Source organism: Armigeres subalbatus, chromosome 1, assembly GCF_024139115.2.
Source record: "Armigeres subalbatus isolate Guangzhou_Male chromosome 1, GZ_Asu_2, whole genome shotgun sequence".
NCBI classification, from domain to species: domain Eukaryota; kingdom Metazoa; phylum Arthropoda; class Insecta; order Diptera; family Culicidae; genus Armigeres; species Armigeres subalbatus.
In genome coordinates this window covers 155,640,829-155,659,168 of record NC_085139.1, presented here as the reverse complement: position 1 = coordinate 155,659,168, position 18,340 = coordinate 155,640,829, and the positions used below count along the sequence as shown (strand labels likewise).

Below are 18,340 nucleotides of genomic sequence, written 5' to 3'. Positions count from 1 at the left end.
TCCGGGCTCAAAATGATGCCAAACTTTGCGTTTTATTCGTTAGTATGTTCATTCGAGAAACGAACTCACAAACGGCGAACTGTCATCATTGCATCATCGACACGAGGTACCGCGAAACGCAAACCCTTTCAACGACGGTTACGTAATCAGTGCTGTGTTGTGGTTGAGGAGCTGTTCGGAACACAAGCCGGTTAGATGTTGATTCTGTGAGTTTATAAGCTTTTTACTGTGTGGAAAAGGAATTGTAAAGTAGCACAACTATCTGGAGAAGCATTATAGGAAACATCAGGTGAGCCTATAGAATACAATTTTCTTTATTATTAGGACGATTGCTTATCGGACATAATGACACAGATCCAAGTGTTCACAAAAATAATCTAACGTGATGATTGATCGTGATAACTATAGGGTAAATGTCAAATTTTGTACCTCTACAATAAAATCCAATCACAAATTAATTGTATCGGTTTGTATAAAAGATATTTTAGTTACCAGATAAAAATTGTCGCTGTCCGGAACATCTTTTGCTGGCGAGTATAGGGGATCTAAATGTCAATGAAGCAAAAATACATACGATTTGACAGTTGACAGCAGAACAAAGGGAACCGAAGCGACACTCTTTATCTGGTAACTAAAATATCTTTTGTTTGTATCAACATAGGGGTTGTATGTATCTGGGTGCTGCGGATAGAGCCGCTTTTCTGCTCTCGAGCCAGTAGAGAAATATTTTGAAATCACTCCCATAAGCAAAATTAGTTTGCAGTTACTTGGCTGTCAAACATTTCCCGCTCTTCGAATTTCTCTTTCCTTGCTGTAAGAGGAGCACAAATGCGCGAGACTCTACATGGCTTTACCATGGTTTACATACATTCCTGCTCTAATCAGTTGCTGAATCTCGTGAAATTTCGTAACGAGTGCTTTTAGTTGCATTCCTATACTGATTTTCCACTCGAAATGTGATGTGAAAATATTTGTTACAAAGAATACAAAACTAACTAAGTTTATTTTATTTTTTTCCCCAAATAATAACAATACTTCTCAATAAATATAAGATCTTCCGGCGGAAAATTTTCCCGAGGTGTAAGGTAGCCTTATACTAATGACACACTGGTGGTACAAGTACCATGGTACAAGAATCTTGGAATGAATACCATACCAATTATTGTCTTTATTAAAGATAGTCTTGGAATAATTTTCTTGTTCTCTTGTACCATGGTACAAGTATCACAGGTGTGTCCTTAATATTAAAGGTAGCCTCACACCTCGGGAATTTGATCCACGGATTTTTCCCCATGTATTTTTGCATATGCGATGTTTTCGGGATATGGACACGGAAAACCAAAATCCCGGCCCCATTTAAAGGCTACCTTAAGGCAGCCTCACACCTCGGGAATTTGGTCCGCGGATTTTTTCCCCATGCATTTTTGCATATGCGATGTTTTCGGGATTTGGGCACGGAAAATCAAAATCCCGACCCCATTTAAAATGCACGGGGACCAAAATCCGGAGGAAAATTTTCCCGAGGTGTAAGGTGGCCTTTACACTTCGGGAAAATTTTCCGCTGGATTTTGGTCCCCGTGCATTTTAAATGAGGCCGGGATTTTGATTTTCCGTGCTCAAATCCCGAAAACATCGCATATGCAAAAATACATGAGGAAAAAATCCGCGGATCAAATCCCCGCGGTGTGAGGCTACCTTAAAATACACGGGACCCAAAATCCGGCGGAAAATTTTCCCGAGGTGTAAGGTAGCCTTAACGTTCACCCAGAAACGGCTTGGATAGTGACGTGGTGATCACTGTACCAAGACAGACAGATCGTAGTGTGGTTTCGTGGTGTCTGCGATTTCCAGGAAGAAACGACTGATCACGGACTACGGGCGTACAATCAATCAAATCTCTCGACATTCCAAGATGGCGACTACAGTAGACATCCGATACAGCAACAGTTCGCTAACTGGGCGCTTTTTAACTGGGCGTTTGCTAACTGGGCCAAAGCCCAGTTAAAAAGCAGTTATCCGTCAAAAACCAAAAACAAACACTAGGCTGTGAGGGGAGTCTAAATGGTATATTGTTGTCGTTCCATGTAAAGCATTGATCATAACAATGCATCGGAAATCCCCTCGTCAGCCCAGTTAAAAAGCGGTGCTCGTTAACTGGACTGATGTTTTAGCCCAGTTAGCGAATGGATGCTGTAACTGCTTTTTAACTGCAATTCGATAATTGCAACAGTTTTGCAATTATCGGACCGCTAAACTTCAAACTGGTGTCAAACTCAATGACAGCTGCATTGCGCTGCACATTTAGATGCACTTTTATTGCATCTGACGTCGATTGACAACCGTTTGACGTCTAGAATGTGTTGCAGTTATCGAACGGCATTCGTTAACTGAAAAGTAAACATTTTGCAGTTATCGAACGGCTACTGTACTCCAAGGCAGGATGCGAGGCTTTATAACAACGGAGCCCTGGTGGCACGATTCTCGGCCATCAACTCGCTGGATTGTCCCTCAAACGACACTCACACACGTTCACTTTTCCGGCCTAACCTGTTGCACTTAGATAAACAATACAAAAGAAAAAGGTCCTTGGACCTATTCACCAGGAATTAGTACCAGTGACGTCTCAAACCTAATCTCACTTCCTCTTCCCCTTTAATCACTTTATATTTACCTTTTGACGTAGGACTTACGTCTCTCTTTACTATACCGGGTGTCATTCCAAAATATTCAAATCGACCGCGTTACGCTGTGTTGAAAGATTTTAAACGTTAATAGCGTTCGTCTCAATGGATGGTGCGGCTCAAAATTATGTTAGGGCAATAAATCTTACGATTTGGTTCGAAAACCCAAATCCATTAGACAATAACATCGACGGCGGGCAAGATATGGTTCCGTCAATAAATATAGAGTAATTTGCCAAAACTAGACTCAAGAACGAATGCAATCATTAGCATAATATTTCTCGCTTAACTTTTCAAAAGGACCTAAGTAACATTTGTTCATGATTTAATTTGAGTACTGCAATCAAAAGCTTTCATGTTTTTCTGTTGATTGCGCTATTCAAATTAATTCATGAAAAAAATGTTACTTAGGACCTTTTGAAAAGTTAAGCGAGATTTACCCGTCGCAACGATGCGAGAAGCAGGAAAGGAGTAACAAACCCATACGGACATCATTGCGTGCAACTGCATTCGTTTTATCGGCACGACCATCATGGTTTATTATCAGTTTTCGTTTTGTTCCTCGTCCACTACGCCGTTACGAATATTTGGGCAAAGTAAACAAGGACGAATACAGATTAGGACGATGTTTACCACTGGCGGCAAGTGAAGCCGATCATTGCTGCCTGCAACAGGATTTTGGTTGCTATCCGTTGCTGATCGTTGATTTGTTTATTGCTACCCAGGAGATGTCGTTGCGATAAGAAATGTTTTGTGTTGGTGTTGGTAGGAACCGAAATAGGTCGTTTCAGGATAATGATTTATGTTAGTTGTAAGATGTTTTGTATATATACCCTCTAAGACCAAATACATTATGCCACTATTCAACTTGCGTTGGTCTCGTTACCTTCATCCGAACTCACGCTTTGGAAAGTAGTTGCTACCACAGGGTAAAAAAGCCTTCCACACTGAGAAGGAACTAGTTACCCCTAAGTTCTGCTACTACCAAACATCAATTGTTGGTCGGCGCACCACCAATGGACGAATTTCTGCAGTAAGCCCCTCAATCGACAGATTTCAAGTATGCCTTTCATGTCCATGCTTGATAAGACCCGAAAAACTTGTTTCAATAGGCATGAAACTGTTTTCAATGAAAAACATTGAGATCAAGGGAACCTATAAATATGGGTACCGCATAATTCTTGCATCATTCCATTACCACGTTCTGATTGGTGCAGACACCAGCGAATGAGTAGCCGCTGGGTCTGCCGAGAAGCCATAAAATAGCGCAACGCGATTTTTTTCCTTTCATTCTAACCGGGACAAGCGAAGCAACCGCATCATCGATTGAACAACACTCACACCTTTTAGCAGGGAATGAAGTCTGCACCGACCGCTTTTTCGGCTCGACACCATCGAAGCCACCATCATCAGCCGAAACCTAGCCAGTACAGCAGCAGTCCACCCTACAGACCTGACAAAGCAGCAATGCTGAGCAGATACCGGCAGCAGCAGCAGAGTCGAGCCGAGACCGGCCGGCATCGGTGATGAGCCGAGACAGGCTGAAGAAAAGCCACATGATGCAACATGTATGTCCAAAAAACAAACGGTTCTTCAGAGAGCCAGAGATCAATATCAAAGCTTTCAATACCCTTCGGGATAGAAATTGTACTTGGGTGCCAAATCCAATATTCTAGTGATAAAATTTTATGCGTGATTTTCATAAATAGCGCCACAACTAACAGTGGATAATTTTTCTGATTTAACCGCGAAGTGGACGGAGGACTTCGCTTGACCATGCCTAAAAAAACATAAGATGTCCAAATCTCTAAAATAATATTTGGATATTTGGATTAAAAAAACACCGATAATAGCTCAAACATTAATAAACTATCAATCGATTTTTCATTAAATGTTGGATTTTTTGGCATTGATCAAGAAATATCTAGATAAACATTGCTTGATACTGACCGCACACAAAGCGAACGTGACTGAATGATCGTCCCATGTTACCAATTCTAAATCTTATCACCCGAAATCCCATGTCCGGGTGTTTCCTTCCATCTACTACTAACAATGTTGTCTCAGAAAAGAACGCGTACTTCTCACCTGAACTGCAATTCTAAGCTCGCTTGCCCGGCTTATTGGCCTGTATCAAGCGAAAAGTCCCGTTAGGAACTAGACGCCAGCAGCGAGCAACAAGCGTAAAAACAGAAGAAGCCCTTCTCGAACGCGTTGATGATGACGACGCTTTGGCTGACAAAGAAGCGGGATACAAGACACTGGCTAATTGGCCCACCAATTGGGAAGCAGAGAAGATTCAAAATAAGGTATAAAAGAAAAGTGCATTCGCTCGCAGAGCATTCAGTCTTTTCTATACCACCACTAGAAATTCGCGGTTATTTGAAAAGATCGATTTCTTACTTTTTGGACTTGGCCGAAGCAAACAGCTTTTTTCAAGGCTCTAAGAGTTAAAAATAATGTTCTCCTTCAGTCGCTATCGCACGGATTAGAAGGCCCTACACACTTAAAATAAATCGCCGAGTTCGGTAAAATTTTACCGAACTCTCAACAGCAGAACTGTTCGGTAAATAATTTTACTGATTTTCGGTGATTTTGACTGTTGAGCAATGGAAAAAATTACAAAAAATCTGTAAAAAAAATTACCGAACAGTTCTGCTGTTGAGCTTTCGGTAAAATTTACTGAATACTATAAAATGAGTTAAGTGTGTAGATATGGATCCACCCATAAATCCAATTATTGCTTATTCGTGATCACACATAAAGTTTATGTCTATATATTTTTTATACGTGATTTGCGTGATGAATGGTTATGTGTGCGCTTAGACACATCATAACTTAAATCTATGGATTTTTGCTAATAAAAATGTGTGGATTGTTGGTAGTGAATAAACTTCATTGTTGCTCACAACAGAATAATAATTAGGAATGTTTTCCACCATAAATGCTGTTGGTAATGGCAGTCTTACAATAGAAAATATGGGTTAGTTATAGTAACAATAAAAAAAATATCGAACAAATTTTTACCATTACATATTCTTAAAGTATTTCTATATATATTCTTAAATTTTTACCATTTCAATTCTTAAAGACACTATATACAAAGACTGGAAGTCTGACCCCTGAACAAATAAATCACCAGGCAACTCTGCGTGCGCAACACTGCTGATGCTGGATACTTTCCACATTGGTCTATACGAATTTCATAATTCAAAAATATTTGATTTGTATCGTGTTCAACACCCCAATAAAAAGCCACAATTCACTATAAACATGTTTAATTGATTTTCAACCACATACGAACACGTTTTTACCTAAATCCATAAAAAAATATTCAAATAATAATACAAACATATTTATTCGTGCAGGTGAACACTAGCCAAATGTTGCGCGCGATATTTTGGAATGACAGGTCTCTCGCTCGATTGGAATGACACTGACGGTAAATTTGGAATTCCAATTGGAACATTTCCCGTCTTTGTTTATAGTGTCTTTAGTAATTCTATTGTCAACCGTTTTCTGTCAATAGATTTTATTGTACGTTTATTGGAACAACAATAATATGGGGGACACACTTGTGGTATTCGTACCATGGTACAAAAATCTTGAAATGAGTGCCATACCAATTATTGTCTTCATTAAAGATAGCCTTGAAATTATTTTCTTGGCGCCTTGTACCATTGTACGAATACCACAAGTGTGTGCCCCATATAAGGTAACTTAATTGGTACAAAAGAAGAACAATAGAATTGAATGTTCATCAATGAAATGTATTTTAATTTTATGATATTTTATTGTAATTCTATTGTATTTTCCATTCGGGAAGCCTTCCCGAAAAGAAAAAAACCTTAAGAAAACGAAAAAATATTTTAAGCTCTTTTTAGTGGAATGTATTCAACCGTCTAAGACGAGTTTAGTACTCTCCATTTAATTCCACTACGTTTTGTTATCTTTGCAGATACGTATTTCGTCCGCAACTGTGTGGTCGCCTTCAGTGCCTCGTACTTGACTCGACTTAAGACTCGGTCTTAAGAAAAATTTATTACAGTGTGAACTGTATCCAGTTTTCCGCGTGCGGTAATGGCCATCAGCTTGCCTGCGGGTTATTCTCTGATTTGGCGTTTGTGGAGGTCAACTGCACCCACCGCTCCGAGCATTCTGACCAATATGGCATATAAGAAGGTGCTGATTCAGTGAATTCAAGCCTTCTTATATACCACATTGATCGAAATGCTCGAATGATGGGTGCAATTGACCTCCAGAAACGTCAAATCAGAGAAGAACCCACAGGCAAGCTGGCGGCCATTGCCGCTCAAGAAAAACTGGATAAAATCAATATAATTTATAGGAAACATTCAAATTAATATTGTAATTGTATCCAGTTTTCCGCAAGCAGTAATGGCCGTCCAGTTTGCATGAGGGTCAGTCTCTTATTTGATGTTTATGGAGTCAACTCCACCCACCGTTCCGAGCATTTTGATCAATGTGGTAAATAAAAAGGCGTAAAAGCGCTTCCCAAGCACCTTCTTATTTACCACACTGATCAAAATGCTCGGAATGGTGGGTGCAGCTGACCTCCACAAACGTCAAATCAGAAACTGACCCTCATGCAAGCTAGCGGCCGTTACCACTCGCGGAAAACTGGGGTGGAATTGCGCACCTCGACTCAACACGAGCAAACCATGCAAACCGTCATACGAAAGAGCTGTCGAAAGGAAATGCGCAATGAGGCTCCTGGATTGCACAATTTGTTGGCCCTTCTTGGCCGTGCGGTAAGATGCGCGGCTACAAAGCAAGGCCATGCTGAGAGTGGCTGTATTCGATTCCCGATCCGATGTAGGAAATTTTCGATATAGGAAATTATCTCGACTTCCCTGGGTACAACAGTATCATCGTGTTAGCCTCATGATATACAAATGCAAAAATGGTAACTGTTGTTGGCTCCACAAGTTCCATTTACATTCCCATACCGAATGCACCCCTGAAAATATGTTAACAGTTGTACTCACTGTTGTCTTGCAAGTGTGTGAGCCGTTCCACTTTCACATGAACTGGGCACATGAATAACAGACCAAAATCAAGCAGTTAGAACGATAGGCAAACATATGTACACAGCCCTGACTAATCAACGCTAGTCCACAGATGTCGTTAGTTTGGAGTAGATTGTAGATATCAGGGTGTCCAAACGGAAAAATAAAAACATATCTGTCATCACTATGATGGGACAGCGATTTTCTATAAAAACGGGGTTCCGGCCAATCAAGGAACTCTTTGGTCACAAAATCCTCGAAAGACCTAAAAGTGTGCGCGGGCCTAATATTAGCAATTCGAGGTTGTGAAAGTTTAACCTCATGATGGTGATAATTTTTATAATTTTGTGTTTTCTCTTTAAATTCAGGATCAAGTTGGCATAAATTTGTTAAAATCAAATGTTAGCAATTAATGTGAAGAATAATATTATCTGGTTAGTGTGTTAAAAGTAAACTAAAAGAAATTGTAAACAAATTAAAACGTTAAGTTTATATACTCTACACGAAAAGAAATTTTCATAATGAATGTATTCTGCAAAACACATACATTTTTGCCATTGCGATTTTGTAATAAAACATATACCCGATTGAAATAAAGACTATGCGACACTGCATAAGATATTCATAACATGAAACTTATACATTTCATGTCAAATGTGCATATGCATGATAAAGGATGACAAATAACCTGTATAAGATAAAGTAATGATCGTCATTTGGAAAACAATAACAAACTTATTTGGTCCATTAATTGATTTCATATCAGATAAATGTCTCGTTGTTTTCTTTCATTTGAGGCTTCGAATTTTTAAGGCATTTTTTTAAATGCATGGTATAAATATATCCCCTTTATTATAATAACTTCAACTATAGAAAGTTTTTATATACACTTATTTCTTCCTTCTTCGTTCAGAACAACCTGCAGGCAGACGCAGCTCCCATCCCATCGTTCAAGTGGTAGATCCGGCGTTTACATTGAGCATTATGCCGTTTATTGTGCTTCCTTTATTATACACGGATTGGCTCGGTGTCTTCAAATCACTGGAACATGAACATTGTTTTTGCATAAACATTAATGAATCCTTTATCCGCGATAATTATTATGTTACGTACCTGCTTTTCGCTCGCGCTGTTTGTTTTTGTTTGCGATGATTCCATAATGGACAACTATGTTTCGCTAATCAAACTTCAAACCAATATCCTTGTTACGATAACTGTTAACAGCTAATTGTCAGAACGAGAAAACATTCTAGATCGGCTCCGTGGTAAGCAACCAGTCACTAAAGATGGAAAATAAAACTTTTCACTCCGCTGAATTACTTCAATAACGTTTAATGGCAAAATAAAACCCTATCGAAAACCCCATAAGTTGCTCCAGCGCCATGCTGCTTTTTTATCTACGATTCTAATCAAAGGTATAAGTTTAGCCTAATACATTTTTGCTATTAGGCAAAACTTATACTTTCTATTAGCGAAGCGAAATATAATATATGAACACGCTAAACACACGCTCAAATAAAATAAATAAAATATTCCGCCTTATTAGACTCCTGCGCGGAAATTATTTGCGTGAATATTTTCCCCGTGTCAGACACACAAATGAATTAACACTGTTTGCTGTTTGTTTGAGTAAACAAAAACAAGTGTGTCCGATGAATACAACCACTTAAAAACAATTACAAAGATAGCTTGAATGTATTGGTGTGCACGCTGAAAATTCAAAGCAAAGCGAAGTTGCGCCAGAGTCTAAAAATTGATGCAACGGGCAATAATTACTTTTTTTTACGTGTAGGAAATCTATATGCCACGATTCACATACATGTTAAAACAATTGTGAACAAAACGAGTTAAGACATTAAACATTAAGAAAAACGAACAGTGGGTAATGTCTGTGACATAACCGCTAAGTGGACGTAGGACTTGACTTGACCATGCCTTTAAGATACATAATATGTCCAAATTTCTCCACTCACCTATTTTGGATAAATAATCGGAGTTGCATACCATTCCTTGGCAAAATCTTCTCATCAAACCGACACAGAAATCAAATCTACCTCGAACAAGAATCATCAAAAACAATTCAGGAAGTATCTGTCCGGTCACGGAATATTAGCCTCGACAGTGGCAACCTTCCCACTGAAGGACTGCCTGAAATAAACCACAAGTTGGCTCAGCAGGGGATGTACACACTTAACTCATTTTATAGTATTCGGTAAATTTTACCGAAAGCTCAACAGCAGAACTGTTCGGTAATTTTTTTACAGATTTTTTGTAATTTTTTCCATTGCTCAACAGTCAAAATCACCGAAAATCAGTAAAATTATTTACCGAACAGTTCTGCTGTTGAGAGTTCGGTAAAATTTTACCGAATTCGGCGATTTATTTTAAGTGTGTATCGATTATATTAGGGAGACGCTATTGCAAAAATGTATAATCGCGACACATACACTATATATAGTTATTTTTAGCATGGTTGTAATTACAATTAAATTTCATATTGCTACAATAATTTATATTGTAATTCTATTGAACTTCAATTTACCCAGAATCTGGTAGAGTTTCCATTCTTTCTTTTGTTTTTCTTTGCTTATAGGAACTGTCCCGATCCCCATCTCATTGAACATATATTCATCTCATCGCACTAATTTTGTCGCTTCTTTTTTGTAAACATGCGTGCTCACTGCTGAACATATCACAAAAATAAGAAACAAATCAAATTGCTTTCCACGAGGCTTTGCATTGCTTTGCTTTTAATGGGATGAATATCGGAGCCATGAGATGAATTCCAGGAGCAGTTCCCCTATCATGCATAACTTTAATTCGCCAATAGCCGACACTTCATTTTATTTTCATGTTCCATTTCGGGATGTTCTTCTTTCCTAATGTGGACCCCTCAAAATATTCTTATAATGGACACTCTTGTGTTTATTTAGTTTCAAAATTGTAAAAAAAAATCATTGGACATTGGACATTATACCGTAAAAGGTTTATTTTGGACTTGAATTCAAATAATTAATAATGTATCGCGCCAGAATCCCATTTCATTTGGACATTTTTTCACGCCGATCTTCATTTCACCCCATTCTCCTCTTTCTAGTTCACCCGTATACGTGAATTCATCCGTTTCTCCGTTTTCATTTGGCAGAGTTTGCGTTTTCGAGTCAACGGCAAGCCACTTCCGCCGTCGCCATGGCAGTCGCCTTCATCACTCGGACCGGAGCGTTTGTGGGACTTGGACGTAGTAAATCGTCGTTTTCTGCTGGTGTTTCTGGAGGTTCTCTGCTAGTGCAGCAAGTGTGTAATTACGCCAAAAAAGCCATGGGTTTGCCGCGTTGCTTTTTCGACCTAACTGCCGACAATGCCCCGCTGGGACGGGTCGTTATCGAGGTGAGTGGAAAATTTTGTGCTTCTTCCTCCATGGAAAATTTCTATGTTCGTCAGTGTCGGAACAATTTGATTGCCTCAAGCAGCAGTAGGCTGCAGCTGCAAGTGGTTCCGTTTGGTTGCCGAAAATCGGACGTTCTGGTCGGCTTCCCCGCCAGAAATAGCAATGTCATCGTTCTGATTACAGTTACCGTTGGACATTTTTGAAGGTCATTTCTATCGTACTGGAGAAGTGGCCTTATTCGGGTGCAAAGAAAAATCGATATGTACATGAGACATCAGATTTTTTATTCTTGCATATGTGGGCTGATCCCCCGGTACGATGAAATCATCAATCGTGGCACTTTGTGTCTGCTGTAAAAAGGCAACAACAATTCATATGCTGTTGGTTTTTTTTTTCTCCTGTGGTTCTCATAGGGGTACGGCTCGCGTGATTAGATAGGAAGGCCCTCTAGGCAACGCGTTCCACAGACGATCTAGTAATCGGGGTGGCAATCTAGTAATCGTTGTCGTAGTGCCGGTCTATTTTGATGTTGGTGGACCGCCTGCTTGAATTTCCTCTAAATAATGCAGTGTTTGCTGCGATGCAATTACCGAGGATACAGTTTTTACCGTTGAATTGCTTATTGATTTACATATCAGATGACCGGAATTGCTCCCCGCGGAATACACGAAAACGCTAAGTAGGCACTCAAGCAGGTCGCCGGTCATGCAGTTGAATCATTTTTTACACGTATTCTGCTGCATTCGATTGTGTTAGTTTGTTGAATTCCGTTTCATCATCATTCGAGCCGGTTCGTACATTGTAGATATTTTTTTTTATTGAGATGTAGATGTGCGTGCAGAGAATCATGCATGTGTGTGTTCGTTGGGACCGGTAATTTTCTATAGTATATTTTTATAACAGACTTCTGAACCGATATATTTATATGTCCCTAATTTGGCCTAAAATACATATTTTACGAAAATAAAAATCTATCAGTTCCAACAGCGAAGAAGTATAAGAAATATATCTGCTATTAGAGCTAATAAAACCCTTAAAAATTGCTTTATTGTCGAAGTTATGCGAGAAACTGGTCAAATTAGGAACACGGCCAAAACTGGTACAGCTACCCTACATAAATCCATATTTTCTGAAAGAGTGTTTGTGGTATTGCTCGGTGTTGCACTACCAAAATTACTTTTTTCCGAAGGACAAAAAGAGATAGACGGCATACCGTTGGTGGTAAATCATACCTCTTTCCTTCGTCCAATTTTTCTTGAACCTTAAGGAGGAAATAAAATTGGCAACCAATAACCACGTATTTTTTGACAGTGTTTGTGCTGCTGATCGGTGTTGCTCTTAAAAGCCCCGCACATAGCATACGTTTGCGTTGCGTGTGACAGTTTTCCCATGGAAAATGTGTCAAACGCAACGCAAACGTATCCTATGTGCGGGGCTCTTAACAGTTTCTACTTTTTACTAGACATAACTTACATTGAGTTGGAGAATTACAGAACAAAGCAAAAAAGAACCAATAACTTAGGCAAACAAAGTAATTTAATGAACACATACTTCATATTTTCTGAAGATAAAGACAAAAGTGTCATCATACAGATCAATGATTAAGAATAAGATAATGGAAGAATGATAATGGGAGAGTATATCTATCAAACTTTAATTCACCCTATTTTGTCACTCCCTATTATATAACGTTTTCGATCCGATTTTGCCACCCCAATTTTTGTTTTTAAATAAATCTCCGATTTTGACAAATTTTCTATTTTATCCCCCCAGAATTCATCAGGAGGGTGATGAAATCGGGATATTACTGTATTATGTCTTTTGAGCCAGTTTAACAGTGTCCTAATGGCTGGAGAACTAATCTACTGAGAACGCTAAATGGCTTGTACGGCAGGATAACTTTTGTTTTGTCTTTATTAGAGAGGCTTGCAGCTCTGGGCTGGCTTACCTGGCTGAAAAACTGAATCTATATACATAAAAATGAATTTCTGTCTGTCTGACCCTTATAGACTCGGAAACTACTGAACCGATCGGCGTGAAAATTTACATGCAGAGGTTTTAGGGCTCGGGGAAGGTTCTTAAGATGGTTTGAGACCCCTCCCCCTTTTGGAAAGGGGGGCTCCCATACAAATGGAACACACATTTCTGCTTAACCCGAGAACTAAACAGAGAATAAATCAATTTTAGGCGAAACAAAGTTCGTCGGGTCTGCTAGTACTTGAATACTTTCTCATATTTGAAAAAAATCTTCTTCTTCTTCTTCTTATTGGCATTACATCCCTACACTGGGACAGAGCCGCCTCGCAGTTTAGTGTTCATTAAGCACTTCCACAGTTATTAACTGCGAGGTTTCTAAGCCGGGTTACCATTTTTGCATTCGTATATCATGAGGCTAGCACGATGATACTTTTATGCCCAGGGTAGTCGAGACAATTTCCAATCCGAAAATTTGCCTAGACCGGCACCGGGAATCGAACCCAGCTACCCTCAGCATGGTCTTGCTTTGTAGCCGCGCGTCTTACCGCACGGCTAAGGAGGGCCCCAAAAAATATTTGACTAATAAACGTTCATTTCCGTTTCTCAATATACAGTTTTCAAATTTTATGACTGAATTACATTCACATTAAAGCGTAAGTAAAGACCTGAAATAAACTTTTGTTAGGAGGCACTGAGGTCTATAACAACGCCCACAGATAATAACTGTGGAAGTGGTTAATCAATGCTGACCTTCATGTTCCTATTAAGGGATGTGAGTTCACGGCTTCGAACTCTATTTTGTTTGCCATGGTGGTGATGTTGCAGGCATCCAACATCATATGACAAAATGCAGTCTCCCCTGCTTCTACTCATACAATAGAGAATTTTATAATTTGAGCGTATTTGCGCGTGGTGCATTTGGAATGTATAACTAACACAATATTGGATTGGGAGAGATTTTTGCTGAACTAGAAGTCTTCTGTGGTTATGATTGTGTTGAATGGAAAAATATATGTCTATAGATACCTCTGTAATAATCATTCGACCTAGCTAATGCATATTTCCATTCGCTTGTCGGCAACTGATTTAAAATGTAGATTTTTAAAACAATGTTGGTAGCAAAGTCTTAGGAATATTTAACAGTACTAAAAATTCCAATCTCTTGGTGGTTCGAAATGGTGTTAATTACGACTGTTGCTGGCAATTACTTTCCAGAAAAAATAGTGACATGGCTAGTGTTTTTCAACTTGGAACTTGGCCGTATTTACTCTGGCTGCCGCCTCCACCTTTAAGAACAGAGATCATAGAAATCTATAAAATGTATTTGAATTATATTTAAAATTTAATGAGAGCTCACAATAATTTAGTATTTTTGAAGTGGTTCAATTAATCACATTCATCCCTTCCAGTCGTTCAAATGATTGGGAATTCAAGTAGACTTCTTTGGCGAAGAAAAAAAAATCATTTGGAAATGTTACGGAATAAGATTCATGATTTCTGATAGCATTCTAGATAAAGATTTTCAAAGAAGGATAAAGAAAATTATTTGCGGTTTAATAGATCACCTATCATACTTTACATTCTTAAGATTTTCGAAGAATAGAACTCGTATAGAATAGAATAGAACATATGTTCAAACCAGCATTTTATTCAAATCAAGCATAATTTTTCATAACGACGTATGTAACAAAAGTAAACAAAACGGGGTTTTTAATACAACGTGACAATCACATGCGGCTTTATATAATACGCATCGATTTTACTGATTTCAGATCTTAAAATTCTTTAATTCAATCTTTTTGCGAATCGACGTATGTAAAAATTTCTATTTTTGAAGTCTCACTGTTACATACGTCGCTTTAACATATGGGAACTAAGAGCGACCTATGTAACAAAAAAATCAAAACAAAACAAAACTGCAGTTGCGTCAATCGTGCACTATGGAAAACCGACCAATGTACACCGACGTACGTGTAGCATACCGGTGTATGTATAATTTTATCGTTTATCACAATGAATTTGAATGAACTGAGCTTTACTGTGAAGCACGCTTATTACGTGTCTTGTAATGATGCATGCCAGCGGAAAAAAGTATTGAAAAAAGATTTAGTTTTAAAACAGTTTTAGAAAAAGTTTTGCCAACTTTCAGCAAAGGATTTCTCGAATCCTCATATTTGTTACATACGTCGTTATGAAAAATTATGCTTGAAATAACATTTTTCCCATTACCGTTTCAGCTGCGCACAGATGTAACTCCAAAGACATGCGAAAACTTCCGTGCTCTCTGCACCGGAGAGAAGGGCTTCGGCTACAAGAATTCCACCTTCCACCGTGTGATTCCGAACTTCATGTGCCAGGGTGGCGATTTCCAGAACCACAACGGCACCGGAGGCAAGTCCATCTACGGCAACAAGTTCGAGGATGAGAACTTCATCCTGCGGCACACCGGTCCCGGTATCATGTCCATGGCCAACGCCGGACCCAATACCAACGGATCCCAGTTCTTCATCACCACCGTGAAGACGTCCTGGCTCGATGACCGCCACGTGGTCTTCGGCAGCGTCGTCGAAGGCATGGATGTCATCCGGAAGGTCGAATCCTTCGGCAACCAGTCCGGCAAGACCTCGAAGCAAATCGTCGTTGCCAACTGTGGTCAACTGTAAATTTTTACCTTCATAAAGTCATAATACATTATTCTTTCGTTTTTTTCCTTTAAAATTAACTCAATTAGCTTCTTATTTCTGTTCCCTAATTGTTTAACATTCTCACATTATTCGGAATTGTATTACACACAACTTCACACGAAGATGAAGGAAAGACAACCAAGTCGAAGAATGCCACAAAACTGTACAATCTAATGCATTTTTTTTTGTTTCACTGAGCCCGAGCTAAAATAACAATCGAATAAGATAAATTGTAATCGTCAGCTTAAACAACGTTCCAAAAATAAACCCATTGTGGCCGCGGAATGTAGGAACACTATCGCGGTTTCTACTTTTATAGCAACTGAAAAACCAACCAGCCAGAGTGTGTTTACCTCTCCTAACCTTTCCCCAATTGTAACAATTGATGGTTGATAGAAGAACCAAGCCCATGGATAAAATGCGGAACAACCTTTCGCTACTAAATTGCACACGCAAGATGTATTGACCTCATCTTCGTTGGTCTGATCGAGCGCGCGGTAAAATTTTAGACTGGTCCTTTGAGAATGAATTCTAATATTTTTTACTCAATCGTGTGAAACTATTATTGATCTATAGAATCTAAATGGTAAAGATTTAGCAATAAAGAGTCAAACAAAACTATGTTTCTATGCTTAATTCGTTGAAAAAAGAAATACATTTCCATGAAATTTACACTTGACAAGCTGAGGTTTCTTCGTAATTTCGCATGCATTACTATAATAGGCCATAGGTTCCCACTTCAGGGGGCTGATCATTGAAGGGTCGCGAAATTAGATTCATTAGTGAGGCAACCACTGCGAGGCAGCGCAAGCATTGCTACAATTGGAAATGGATTGTTTGAAATTTTTACCCATGAACATTTGTCCAAGGGGGGACCAAAGGAATGACTTAAAAATGCATGAAACGTCGAGATCTGATGTTATTTAAAAACCCAACTTAATTCACCGAGTAGTGATACTGCCTTTCTCGCATTTAGCCAAGACACCAACCTTATATGGTGCTAATATGGGTCCATGTACCATTTTCTTTATAACTTTTAAGCGCAACGGTCGATCGTTATGAAATTCAATAGTGATCAACTAGAGTTTGTTGCCTGTCGAATGCAACTTGTTGCAAGGAAATCGGTTAAAAATTACTATACGAAAAGTTGGCTAATGTTTTTCGGTTTTCGTGTGCACACACACACACACACATACACACGGACAGACAGACATTTGCTCAGCTCGACGAGCTGAGTCGATTGGTGTATAACACTATGGGTCTCCGAAGCATCTACAAAAAGTTCGTTTTCGGAGTGAAATGCTAGCCTTCCGGTCCAACTTTGTTGTACGAGAAAGGCAAAAAAAATTGAAAGGAATCGTTTGTTTCTCTTAGAACATTTTTGAGACTTAGAATTTTTTTCAGATGATGAAAAATTGTTTCAGATGATGAAAATTTTTTACAGATGAAAATTGTTTTCATCAAATTTTAACACCGGACGATGCACTTCTTGTCTCGCGTCGCGTTTCTTAGGAGTGTCGAGTCGTTCCTACGTTAGCGCGAGCCACAAACATATTTGTAGTGCAACTCGATCGTTGAAATTTCATGCGCCTCCCTCAACAATAGATTTTGCAGAATCAATTTCCTATGCCTCTGTAAATGATAAGATAATTAGAAACTCATAGGGTAGAATACGGCATTGGCAGGGTGCGACAGTTGTTGGCACCCTCAACAATATTTGCGTTTTCCAGCAAACATACACTATTTATGAACATAATTTTGATTCAATCACACAATTTCAAGTCTAAGCTTTCATTTGAATAAGTTGTTTGTGTAAAAGTAGCAAGATTTGATGTGTTAATCACCGAAACAAATTTGCACCTACGAAATCCTTGCCATTATTGCATTGCCAAAGAAAGCAGCGCACGAGAAGCAAACTGTTACTTACTTTTTTGGATCGCCTGTTTCTCCTCTTAATTGCGTATGACACGACAAATTAAGTACGTAAACTACTTTTTACACTTTATCACTACTTGATTATCACCACAAAGAGCAAATTTAATAGCCTGTTCAGATTACGCCATTAATGACATAATAATTGGCGTTTCAGGGTAAATACGCTTTATGATGTCATTATTTACGTAATATTCCATACATTTTGCGCTGTCAAAAGATAACCGCTAAAAAGAGTCATGAAGAATTTATTACGAACAATTATTACGAGAGAGCTTTCGTTCTAACTGGGGTGCAGGGAGAAATTCAACAAAACAAAACTGACAAGCGTCACGCTCTCTTTGCCAGAGAGAAAATTCTCTCTGTTTTCATTTCGTTTCGTAGTTGACAGTCATGCTCTTTCTGTCGCAGCAGGGTCGAATGCATGTTAGATGGAAATCTTCTGAGCGCTGAAGAATAACTCGGATTGTGATGGTTTTGAGGAAAGCATTTTATATGATGAAAAATAATGATGATAATTATTTATTCTCCACTTATTCAACATGAATTGTTTAAAAAACAGATGCTCTCTAGAATTAACATGAAGATTTTAACTTAAACCTAGATTTAATAGAACAAATCGAATAAATTTTCAAAGTTCAAGGGCTA

At 38.7% G+C, this 18,340-nt stretch overlaps 1 protein-coding gene across 1 annotated transcript; it reads left to right on the top strand.

The window, feature by feature from the left end:
• The first annotated feature begins 143 nt into the window (after positions 1–143).
• LOC134205346 (peptidyl-prolyl cis-trans isomerase-like) lies at positions 144–16,381 on the top strand. Its single transcript, XM_062680523.1, has 3 exons — positions 144–289; positions 10,857–11,098; positions 15,314–16,381. Exons 2-3 carry the CDS (start codon positions 10,901–10,903, stop codon positions 15,737–15,739), a joined length of 624 nt encoding a protein of 207 aa, XP_062536507.1. The 5' UTR covers positions 144–289; positions 10,857–10,900; the 3' UTR covers positions 15,740–16,381.
• The last annotated feature ends 1,959 nt before the right edge of the window (positions 16,382–18,340 follow it).